General features: G+C 34.6%; 1 protein-coding gene across 1 annotated transcript in view; it reads right to left on the bottom strand.

Moving 5' to 3' along the window:
* The window catches only part of NEGR1 (neuronal growth regulator 1), an 832035-nt gene that overhangs the window by 297837 nt on the left and 520963 nt on the right, over positions 1-13235 (bottom strand). Inside the window, exon 4 of the mRNA XM_045835545.1 lies at positions 9977-10108. Coding sequence (XP_045691501.1) covers positions 9977-10108 — 132 coding nt within the window. The remainder of the gene's footprint in view (positions 1-9976; positions 10109-13235) is intronic.

The following is a 13235-nucleotide window of genomic DNA, read 5'->3' as shown; positions in this document are numbered from 1 at the left end:
TTCACCCAAGAATCAGGATTTCAGGATTCCATTCTGAGTACATCTGTGAATTCTATGAATTCTGTGATCTAATTTTCAAAACTATTTGAAGAACCCAAATGCCTATGTTCATAAGATGATGAAATTTTGGTGATTTTACAATCATTAACTATAGAATTCTGTGTCTTATTTTATATTCATTCATTCATTCATTCATTCATCATTCATTCAACCCATAGACATTCATTACCAGGCACAGTGCTAGGTATTGGGGGTAATAATAATCTGCACCAAAGCTTTTCATGTAATAACTTAGTGAATCCTCATACTCTCCAACTAATCATTGAAGGAATTGACACACAAAAAGCTTGATAATTTGGCCAAGCTCTCGCAGTAGCAAGTAGCAGGGCTAGGATTCAAAGCCAGAGTGACCAGTTCCAGACCCTGGCCTTTGTAACCACTGTGCACACTGCCTGAAGCAAAAAGGCAAGTAAGAAGAGTCACCTTCTTGAAAAACCATATGGGCCCCAAAGAAGGCAGATATGTAACCAAATAGGGCAAAATGACAAATGCTACACACTAATACATTATACAAAGTCATTTGCCTTTCTTGTGCCAATCACTCAGTTGTTTTACATATATTATAACACTTAATCCTCAGAACAAATTTTCAAAGTGAGTATAATTATCTCCAGGTTTTTTTTTATGTAAGGAAATCAAGCCCTTAAGAAGTTAACTAGTGTTCCCAACACTCTGTAGTTAATAAAGGACTGAGCTGGGATTAGAAATCATGTTTGTCTGATTCCAGTCTGTTCTGTTACCCGCTGTCACACTCCATTACGCACGCAGCATTCCTACTCTGAAATTCTCTGAAATATATTTCTCCATTGTTGTGCTTATTCTATGATATTAAAATTTTAAAGTAAAAAAAATTGCCAGTTTTTCAACAATGCATGAGAGAACAAAATTATCATTCTTAAGAATGTCTGAACGAATTCACAAAGCAAGAATTAGATTACCTAGAACCAGTAGACACTGAAGCCAAACAGTTGTTTTGAACTTTTGTTTCTTGTCTTCTGGGAGTTGAATTCATGCAATCCCTAAAAAAACTTGAAACTTTGGATCAGGGAAACACATCAGATCTCAGAATTAGGGGATAACTTAAAGATGCTTTTCTCATTTTACAAATAAAGGAATTCACACCTAGAAGTTTAAATTCTTTGCCCCAAATTTTATAATTAAGTTAAAAATAGAATTCAGCTCTTCTTTCTCATACTTATTATCCAGTAATCTACAAACATAAATGTTTATTATTATTACCTAGAACATATTAAAAATGTTTTATCCATTTGTTTATAAGTAAATATAATACAGACTGATTCAGCACAATGAGAATTATTCTACAATCTGTATATTTAAAATGATTCCAAGATGACAATAAAAATCATTGTTAATTCTCATTATATGCATACCTTTAAAAATTGGATTAGTATTATTATACATGTGTGTAGAAATAAGGGGAAGAGAAGGGGGAAAATATAATGAAGAATACTAATGGGTAAGAGCATAAACACATAAAGGAAAGAGGGAATAAATGGGGAGAGTCAAAGCGAGCTTGAATGTGCAAATGGAATCACCCAAAATCGGGCCTTTTGTTCCAAATTTATCTACCACAACTCTTTTACATACTACCTTTATTTATACCATTTCTACCATACTTTTTCCTGAATCACTTCACCTTCATCGGCTCCCTTCACACACACACGCCTGGACACAACACACACAAATACATGCAGTGGTAGAGCTAAAAACACTTGACAGTTCCTGTGAAGTCTAATCTTCACTATATGGAAAACACCCCAGATTAATTCAGTGTTGCTTCCCTTCTGTGAATAGTTCTTAAATGTTCAGTTAAAATGAATTCAGTTCTATAAATTATCTTGCTTAATATACATGCTCACTGAGGAAATATGCTGATAAAGTTGGATTTAAGTAAATAGAAGTTTATGAACTGTATGTTTGTGCGAGGTTTGAACTTTCAATCAGCTTGAAGAATATATTCGTAAGAAGACACCCTGAAGTTTTCAGCCTGAAAACTTTGACATCTTACTGGAGTGTGAATCTAGACACGTACACCATCAGAGAAGCTATATAAATGGGTGACTATATACTTGTTCTTTCTTTCCTAACTTTACCCTTTTTCTTTAGCTTGGCATGAAGTAATTTTTAGCCCAGAGCATTTCACCCTGTTAGAAATTGCTTTCTTAGTGCCAGCTAGTGGTCAGACTCTATTATATTATTAATTTTTATATATTACATATACTTTATATAAATATATGTATATTTTCTAAGTGATAAATGCCAACCTAAAAAGAATTATAAACAAAACAAAATAAAAAGACTTACCTAGCAAACTGATTTTTGTTCTCACCCAAGGACATTTTTTCATTGCTTTGAGAGAGAGAGATGGCTTGTCTGCCTTCTCCCATGTGCCCTAACGAAGGATAGAGCACACAGTCTTTTGGTGCACAGGATGATGCTCCAACCAACTGAGCCACACCTGTCAGGGCTCTAGCAAAGAGTTTTGATCATATATTAAAGCATGAATACTGTTTCATGTTCTAATTTTAAAAAAGAGGAATAATAAAATTATGCACATAAAGTAACTACAGATGCATTTTAATTTTCCATGAACAAAAGGGTGAAAAATTATTCAAAGACCTTTAACTCTGAAACTCTTCTCAAAACCCAGATCAAAGTATGGGAGAATACATTTAAGTTAAATTGGGTAGCAGACTCAAGTAAAAATAGCCTTGGCACATTAGTCATTAATTGAAGTATGTGTCTAAGATTTAAAACAGCAGACCAATTATGTCTCCCTCAATGGAAGAAATCACGTATTCTTTCACTGTGTGTTTAGTAACACAGGTTTACTTCAGCTGAGGGATTGTGTGAACCATAGAATTAAATCTGAACTTTTTATACCATGAAGTATCAAGGTGAAAAAGGTTTAACTCTTAGATTTTTATGTTGTTCTCTTGAAAAAAAAAAGTTTTATTAAAAACTATATTTTCTGATTAATTACCCATATGTTTGTAATACTTAATGTTCAATACCTATAGGGATTTCCCTTCAAATTTCTTAGCTCCTTATATTTCTTTTAGCTGGATTAATTGTTCTTAATATTGTCACTTTTTTCCTTTCCTGTGTCCTTGTCATGACAAAACAGAAATCTTTTAGTATGCTCTGTGAGGAGAGAAAGTAAAAATATTTAAATACCTTTCTTAATATGCAGATATATCTTGAATAGTTCTATCATCTCAGTCTTAGGCTGAGAAGCACTGGATCTATGTCTGCCTAAGAAAACACATGAACCCCCATCTAGTCTGGCCCCACCTTCCTCTATAGAACCCATCTTTCTTTTTGTTTCCCTTTTCGGTCTCCTCCAGCTGAGTGCAGTCCCACAGACCAAGCAGTGCTTTGTTCCCTGATTTCTATGGTGCTAAGTAAATGCTGCTGCTTCTTTCTGGAATTCTGCTCTTTCTTTCCCCACCCCAACACTTTTAAAAATAAAAATATATGTCAAATTAAATTTTGTCCTTCAGAAACCATCAGGTTCAAGGCCTGAAGCTTTCCTCAATACCCCAGGGCTGTGTTTGGTGCCTTTCTGTTAGTCTGAGCAGCACCTCATTATTGGTGTATCAAAGAACATGCGTGCCACATTATAACTATGCGTTTCTTTTGCCTTTTCCTTTTTATGATGGTGCACTTGAAGACCAGGGTCCCAGGCCCTAAGACCTTGATGGTATCATGATAAACAATATGTAAATAGGTAAATAAATGCATATACAAAATATAGATTTACGGAAGTGCTTCATTATTACTCTACAAATGGCGTATAAGTAGTTTTTTATTTAGAAGACAGTAATATGCATTATTTGTGGCCCGAGTTGTTTTAAAGAAGTGTCAATTAGCTTGTAAATAAATATAAAATACAGGAGAAGAGGCTAAATTTTAAGCAGATAGGAAAGATGAGGTAAATGGAAAGAGGCAGTGGAGGCATAAAATGAAACCAGGAATACAAACTAAGGTGATAATTGGAATTCACATAAAACCATTTTTTTCTGGTCCCATGATAGTATCTTTGCCCCATTCAAACTCTGACTGCAGAGATTTTCTCTTTATTTAAAGGATCTCTATTTGTCATCTGCAATTTCTTATAGCCTTAAGTCTGATAGGTCTCCCTAACTTGCTCAGGGTTTTGGAGAAAACTTTACGAAAAATCCTAAAATAACTGGTCATTTCCCTAGAAGCCTCGTCCTCCTCCTTCTTCTCCCTGGTGGCCCTTATTTTTGGGCTTTCATACAATTGTATAAGTTATACTAATTTGTACATTCTATTCTACATGTTTGGATCCAATCATATTGAGGGATGAAGTGGATGCTTGCATAAACAAATACATGTGAGATGTAAAATAATGCACACATATACACCTGTGATTTATTGTATAGAATCTTAGTTCACATTGCACCCAGATGTATCTTCACTGCGTAATGAGAGGAAGAATTACTCAATTCTATTTTACTGGGAATTGTGTGTACAAAAAATTTCTCATACTAAATAAAATTATCAATACATAAATCTGTCATGAGCGTAAACTGAAATAATGTCTAGACCTATTTTTCTCAATCTGGTTGGCTCTCTATGTTTTTCTTCTTAATTAATTTTTTCATTTTTCATGTCTATTTTGTTCTAAAAAATCAAGGAGGTTATTAAATGTTTTAATCTCCCTGAACCTCAATTTCTTATCTATAAAAACCATGGAATTAGTGCTTCCTGTCTTTGGGTAAAAACACTATATAAACGTTATGTTATCTTTGTTGAATCCACCTGAACAATTTGGTTAAAAAAATGATATCAGAAGAACATTAGTCAACATACCATTTGCATATTATTTTGGGAGAAAAACAAGAAATTGTGGAGCAAATGTAATATTCTCTTCATGTTCAGTCTAGTGGAATGATTTACTTAAAGAATGCTAATCTTTTTAATAATTAATTCATTCAGTGAGTATTTGTGGGGTGACTTCTCTGGACCAGGTGCTTTTCTATGTGACAAGAAAATGTCATTGTACAAAAGAAAGTAAAGTCCCTTACTGCATAGAGCTCACATTCTAGAGTAAATATATATAGGGTCAGTGGAGGGGGGAGAGAGAGAAAGAGAGAGAGAGAGAGAGAGAGATTGATTTTACTCAGTTGCCTCCAGAGAGTCAAGTGCTACAGGTGTTGTATGTACATCATCTCATTTAATCATACGCAAAACCTGAAATTTATGTAAGATTGCCCTCAGTGTACAGAATGGGAAAATTGAGGCTCAGAAAGGTGAAGTGCTGTCCCAAGGTCTCAAAGCCCAATAAATTACAGAACAGGGGTTCAAATAAGTTATTTCTGACTGTAAGGCCCACATTTCTAAAACAGCTACCCTTAACTGGAAGAAGACACACAAATAAGGTGGAAAGCATCCTCTGTCCCAAGATCAAAGCACCCTGCGCCTTTCACTAGTGGACTTCACTTTGAAGGCCTAGGTCTTCCAGGACCTTCCTGATGTCTACTGTATGGGATTCTGCTTCCTGTAGAGATCTGTATCACTTGATTAATTTATTGTGCTTTCTAAAATTTCCAGATTCTAGATTTAGCTTCAAATGAGTTGACTTTGCTGCTTTTGTAGACTCTGGTCTCTCCTTCCTTAACCAGTCTTAAATGGTTCCTATTTTTCCCATTTCAATTGAACTTACAGGTTTTCTGGAAATCATTCATTCTTCTGTTTTTTAAAAAATTAACAGTAAAATATATGAAACTAGTGTTCTCTAGGCTGCTTCTAGGGATGAAATACAAATGCAAATAAAACAGAGAATTTGTCCAACTCTAATCTACCAGCTCTCTCCGGCTTAGCTGATCAGCTGGTCCTGTTATTTTCCCTCTCCTGTCATGTGCATGAATCTCTGAAGGTCTGATTATAATAACTGTCATCATTCCTTTTTATTCTTTCAGTTTTTTCAATTTGACATGAAATATATACACATGTATTTCCACATTTAGTTTAAGTGTGTGTATGTACATATATGAAGAAATTTATATATTTACAATTTTGTATGTAAATTAATGAAAGAAAATACAGATAAAGACAAAGAGAATAGTCACATATAAAATCTGTAAACAACTCAAAATAAACTGATTTATTAAATCAACCAACCAGTCTAATCTATGTAAAATAAGTTAATAATACCAATCATTTCATTACAAAGCTATTTGATTAAATTGAATAGAAATTCACATAATAGTGTTATGAATATAAAGTATATGGTGAATATGATGTTATTTTAATTGCATGTGTGTGTTTTATACATATACTTTATATATATATAGTAAATGTGACAGGTGTATTATATAAATAGTAAATGTTAAATATTTCTAACTTGCAGGAAACCCAAATTTCTTTCTCATATCAACTTGCAACATGACTAAATCTATTAGAGCTTATAAAATTTATTACATTTTTTCCTTGAACACCATTTGCAAAAAAGGATAGAGTTTCACTTTAAGTTATAAGTCACAAAGCTACTGCAGTTCTATAAGCACAATTAATAATGATTAATAACAATGAAATGGAGGGCTGCCTTGAACTGGCATGATTCTGTCATCAGAGAACCTTCAGGTTGCCAAGGGACGTGCAGTTCTCTGCTGGTATCATAGACCACTGTGCTCAATTTTGAGGTTTGACAAAATAAAGTATGCTCAGAAGGGTTTGGGTAATTTCCTTTGGGAAATCAGCTCAGTAAAATCCAAGGTAATGCTCATATTTTAACTTATAAATTCACAAAATTAATGCTCCTCAAAACTCCTCATAACTAGGAACAGTATCCACATATGTGCACACACCCACATGACTTAGACCTCATTGGTATATGTGTGACATGAGTATTTTAAGCAAACACAAAACTTAGATCTTGACCAGAATTCTAAATAGAACTCATCTCTTACATGAAATACTAATTCAAGAGATGTGAATGCAATGGAGTAATTAGTATTAAATACAATTCTTCATGGCACATTTAAGAAAAGTTAAGTTATCTTAGTGTAATTTGGGAAGGAGGAGAAGACAAACTGTTCGGAATCATTAAAACTTCTATTGTGCCCATATTTTAGTGAGAGCTGTGTTAATATTATATGTGTGTCACAGCTTGTACCTATGACTGTACTTTAATTGAAATTAGTTGTTAAAAAAAGGTTTTCTGTGCTCCGATTAAAAAACAGCAACCTCCTTAGCCCTAAAAAACCTTTTCCCTTTATTTCTTTTGTTTCCCTTTTTAAGTCAAAGTTGATTAATAAAATCTTTTGCCCTACCCTACAAAAGCCACTGAAGCACACTTTTCAGCGGATGAAATGCTTGCAGGCCGTTTCAAACTTCCCTGCTCCCATCCTGTGCTGGAGAACAATTCCCCACGGGTCTCCTGTGTTTCTGCACATCTGTGAGCAGAGACACTGACAGCTTGCGTTCCCGACTATCTTTTTAAGAATGTGTGTATGGTGAGCAGTCTTGAAAGATAGAAGTAGTGTTCCCTGTGGAGCAAAGGGCAGGTTTGTTTACAGTCCAGTATAATAAAGATAATTTCTCCCTCTGTGGTAAAGGGCAGGTCTGCTTGCTGCCATTATTTTTTTTTAAATTGAATTTTCTAAGCTCAGGGAGCCTCAGCTATGACATAAACACACTGGGCATGTAGGTGTCACCCAGCTCACACCCTCTCACCCTGCAGTAATTGGGGGTTGGGGGACTGCTGCCGGAACATGACTATGCTCTGGCTAGTTCTATTGCTGTGAGTACTGCATGGTCCTTTGCCTCTGTCTCCCACCAGCACATGTGAAACTAGCAGATCTTTCAAAGTTCTTGCTATGATGTTTCTCCAGATTCTGTCCTGTTTTATATGTCTAAGGATTCTCTTCTCCACCCTCACCCAAAAATGGTGACTCATTGGCTGGTCATCTAAATCTTTTGGTTCAATTTCTCTCCACATTTCTGTCTTCTTAGTGTAAAGTCTCCACTTGTCCAGGAAAAAAAAAATTCAGGTTAAGTAATGTGACAATCAACTACAGTCAGAGGGATAAAAAAGGATAAGGAAGAAAGTGTGGATACAAAGGGAGTCTGGATTATACATGGAGTAGGGGCCTGTGAGAATCCTTACAGCAGCTGGATTTTCCATTTCATCCCACTGGAGATGGCAGTCCTGGGTGTGGGGTTCATTGTGGGCTGCATTGCTGGGCTGGGTGCCTTGCTGATTTGACAGTGAGACGTCACCTTTTCACTTCTTTGTGCTCACTGCTAAAATATGACTTCCTTAGTAGTTCTATTTTTTATCTCCCTTGCCACAGCTTCACCAATAAAATCAGTGAACTCATACATGGTTAGTGATAAAATAATCACATTTTCTACTTTCTTTTTTTTATCTCTAATTTCAGACAGTTCTAGGAGGATGAGTAATAGCCCTCTGCAACAGGAGTCCTGAGACTCAACAGCTACTTATTATAAATGCAGACTATTACTAGTCCACAAACTCCAAAGATTTTGATTCAGTAGGGTTCATGTGGGATGCATAATTTCTTTTTATTTTTAATGAGCTTCTTGGGTGAACCTAAAGTTTGTCTGCAGACTTTATGAGGTATCCTGCCTCTTGATCTTGTAGTAGGTGCATTTGCTCATTCTCACAGAGATAGTTCAATACTAAATGTATAGATTAGTCACAGACAAATCTCAGTTGATGGCAGAGATTTGCCCTGGAAGACTCAACTTCCAAGGATATTTAGATAGTTATCTTTGGCCCATGAAACTGAAAGATTCATATCAATATTTTTTTTAAAACTGCTTTGTTTTAGAATTTTGGCATATGTGTGGGACAATTTCTTCTGATCTATAGAGTGATACTATGTATGAATTATTATAAATGGAATAAAAAATCAAAAGCTATAGCTTGTAAATACTTGGTAAAACACTATTACCCCAAGAGTACTTTATTTGAATAAATTAAAGAATATAAAAACTTTGAGAGAAAGACTATGGGGATATTTTTGAAAAGTAAATACTATTGCAGTCGTGGCTATTGACATCATAAGAGACAAAACAGGATGTTAATGAAAAAAGGTCTTGAATCAGTGTTTTGGACACATTGAAACAAAGGGTGTAACAGGATGATATTGACAGTTCTGCAGATCTCTTATTGTTTTGACTTCCTAATAATTACATTTATGAGAAAATTTATTTTTATCAATATTTTTCAAACTAAATATAGTTAAATAACCTAAGTAATAAGAACAGTACAGTATTATTTTTTTGAGTACAAATAATACAGCTCATTTCTACCAGGTTTGATTAGGAGATTCATACTTATATTGAGACAAAATACACTACAAGTGAAACCTATGAGAATGAAGGAAACACCACATGTCTGTGATGCTTTAGAGATGAGGATACCACAGTTTAGAATGCCTGAGACTAGGATGATATTGGAAACATTTCCATCTGCACATGAAACTGAAGTATGATGGGATATTTGGAATAATTGATGTTACATAAAAGAACCTGACCAATATTTTAACATACCATATTTTTCAGACTATAAGATGCACCCCTCCAAATTTGGGAGGAATAATGGTTGTTAATGCTGCTGTTGAGTTCTGTTTACATTTACATTGGTGAAATATTATGTTATTTATGTTATTAAATATTTTGCCACATTTTTTGCTTCACAATTTTTTTCCTATTTTCCTTCTCTAAAACCTAGGTGTGTCTTATGGTCTGGAAAATACTGTATATACATCTTCATAGTAAATAGGTGATCTTTATCAATAAACGACCTATTAAAAACAGCAACATAAACTTCAGACAGCATTTTTAAGTGGTTTATTTTTTCTCTGAGATTATTCTGATAAAAGGTGATGGGACTTACAGTTTACGACAACTTTTACTTTCTTCACATCTGGGAATGACACATCATTTTCTGCACTGCATTCATATTCTCCAGCCTGGTCCCTGGTAATTCCATAAATGTCCAAATACTGTCCATTTTCAAAAGGTTTTGCTACAAGAAAAAAAATACAGCATGTAATTGCCTGAAGCTTCATACAAGTAAAACAACAATTTTATGTCTTCCTAGTAGATATTGCTGACAAAACAATTCCAAATGAAACTGGGGAATTATTAGAATCTTTGTTCTCCTATGTTGAGAGGGAAAGTCAGAGAAAAAAGCAGAAACTGAACAAGAGATACTATAAAACTGTCTCCCCAAAATAGGATATACATGTGTACTTTTTAATTGATTGTGGTCTCCTAACCTTGTCACACATCAAATAGAGCTCTGCGCATTTCTGTAATTGAGTTCAACAACCTCCTAGCAGTGTAGAAGAAATTCACTAATATCACCTGGTACATATTGACTTTTACACACTGTATGCTAGCAACTTGACACTTAACCTAACTAAATGTTGCTTTTCTTTTGGGGAAATCTCATACTCATTCTGAAGATTTCAAGCCAGATGGTTTGGTAAGAGGATAGAAGTATAATAAACTGTTGTGATGTTTCAGTTTCCAAAATTATTAACTTTTCCAAGAGAGGTACACTTTATGTATTATATATAACCCACACAATAAACCTAAAAAAATCTTTACAGCTCTCAAACTAAAAATTAAGTTATCATAAAAACACACAAAATTATCATTATTTTTAATATTTCAGGGAAAACATACTGTTTGACTAAAAATGGCAGTAGGTTAAAAATATAAAGATATAATCACAATGAAAGAATATCTTCAAATGAGTTTGATTTGGGGAAAAAGTGTACTTTTGCAATAATGGAATTTTTATTTACTTGAAAGCAGAGAATCATGGCAAAGGAAGAATGGACCTATGTGAATTTCAAGAGGCGGGACTCATCTCCCTGCCTTGCACAAATTTTTAAAACTCACATTTCAGAGCATACAAGAGAGAACTGAAAAATGAAACAATGATGCCATTAAATGTTCTGTTTTCTAAGTCAATCTTATTTTTGTTTTCATCTTACACTGCCACCAAAACTATTATACTAGAGCATAGCTTATAAAGTAGTAAGAAAGCTTAAATTCATATGAGTAAAAATTTTAGTTATGGTAATTCAAATCTCAATTTAATTTTTTTGTCAATTAAATTTAAAAAAATTTCTGTGGGCTCTGTTACCTGGATCAGAATAAATTGCTGCTCTGTCTGCCTTCCACATAATTATGACTTTGCTAGTTACAACCTGGAGTGTTAAAATGTATATGATTAATTCATTTCTCACTTTCTTTTCTGGCTAATCACAACTTGTGGATAGGGGAGAGTTACACTTCTCAAATGGTGGTTGGTGGATTAAGCTATTTCAGGTATAAGAAATAAACTTTAAAAAGCTGCAGTTGTCTTCAACGCCCATCTTCTTAAAATCTGACTTTATAATCATTTTCTTAGTTCAACTCAGTGGCCTTATCTGACTCCAATATACAAAGAAAACTTTGGTTTTCTCTTGTTCCCTTCTATTTCTCTTATTTTCATCCTTATAATAAAGATAATCTTGTCTTAAATGTGTCTATAAAAACTACTAAAATGTAGGGAGGAGAGAATCCCTATTCACATTCTAGAATTTTTAAAGATAACTGGAATTGTAAAATAAGGGCACTATTAAGTGGAAATATGCTGTATCAGTATATCAATTAACTAACCTAGCTGAGTAGTTCAAAATGAAGCCAATCACAAGTTAAAGTGTATACTATTGTGAAACTTCGTAAAATCAAAGTTATTATGGCTTAACTTACTTTTAATATTAAAATTTTACTTGGATTTTCCTACTTTTGTGTACTGAAATAATTTTTAAAATTGTGTCCCCCCAAATGCATTTAAATAAAAAGCATGCATTATACCTGTTTGAATAATCAACTATTATCTAATTCTTAATGAATCATTAAATATGGTGTGTGTGACTTTATGTGTTAGTGTTTTTGTTGTTTAAACATTGAAGACATATGAGCAATTGTTCTTAAAGTATGGAAGGATGGGAAGAAGCACATTAGATATGAATGTCCACTGGGAACCACAGTATAATGACAAGAGAGAAACTGCTTCCCTTTTTCTTAAAGGGCTAAATGGCAGACTTTGATGAATTGGGAGCAACCTCAATAAGCCGTATGACAAAAACATCACCAACATCAGAACCACTTCATGAGTTAACTGCGGAGAACACCATTTATAGCTACTGAATATGCTTATTCCTGGGGTTCACTATACAATCTACCTAACAATATTTCAGGATCCTTCTCAACTCCACCATAGAACAATGTTCCTCTTTCCAACTACCAGAATTAGTTGTAAGTGTTAATGCATTTCATAACTCAATTGCTGTACAACCAGTGAATGAATGGTCTTGCCAACACTATCATTGATGTAATACTAATACAAAAACACTTATGAAAAATGCCTTGGCTGGTGTGGCTCAGTGGATTGAGCACCAGTTTGTGAAACAAAGGGTCACTGGTTCAATTCCCAGTCAGGACATATGCCTGGGTTGTGGGCCAGGTCCCCAGTGGGGGGCATACAAGAGGCAATCACACATTGATGTTTCTCTCTGTCTCTCTCCCTCTCTGTCTAAAAAACAAATAAATAAAAATCTTTAAAAACCACTTAGGAAAAGAAAGCATAAATTCATAGCTAACTTCATTTTCCCCACTGGGTCCCGGCTGCTTTAAGCCACCCTGTTGCTTACATTCACCATGCATCAGATATCCCAAAACACATGCTCTGAGTATTCTCTTGTTTTTACACACATAGCTCTGTAGCCATCCTGAACTCATCCTCGTTCTCTTTTCAGGCTGATCTCACCAGGCTTTTAAACTCTGAAATTCACTAATTGTCCACAGTTGGCTTGGCTGCCTCTTTTTTTGTTGTCCTCTGTTTCCCTAATAGTAATTCTTCACCTGGGTTTTGGAACCAAGGAAACCAATCCTCTTTAATACTTGGATGGGTTGCCCTAGTTTCCTATCGCTCCCTCACCAGGGGAGAGGATTTGAGCATAGCACATCAAAATGCAAAGGACATGTCAGTTTATGCAATATAACCCAGCTAATCTCCCCAGCTGGAGGGGAAAGGCCAAGGTGGAATGGATATTGGAAGCAAAAGACATGAGGACCATCACCAAAGCTGAGCC

The sequence above is a fragment of the Phyllostomus hastatus genome, unplaced genomic scaffold (genome assembly GCF_019186645.2).
Source record: "Phyllostomus hastatus isolate PE091 unplaced genomic scaffold, TTU_PhHast_1.1 phas_contig_209, whole genome shotgun sequence".
In the NCBI taxonomy this organism is placed as follows: domain Eukaryota; kingdom Metazoa; phylum Chordata; class Mammalia; order Chiroptera; family Phyllostomidae; genus Phyllostomus; species Phyllostomus hastatus.
The sequence above is the reverse complement of the archived record's forward strand: the minus strand, read 5'-3'. Positions and strand labels throughout refer to the sequence as shown.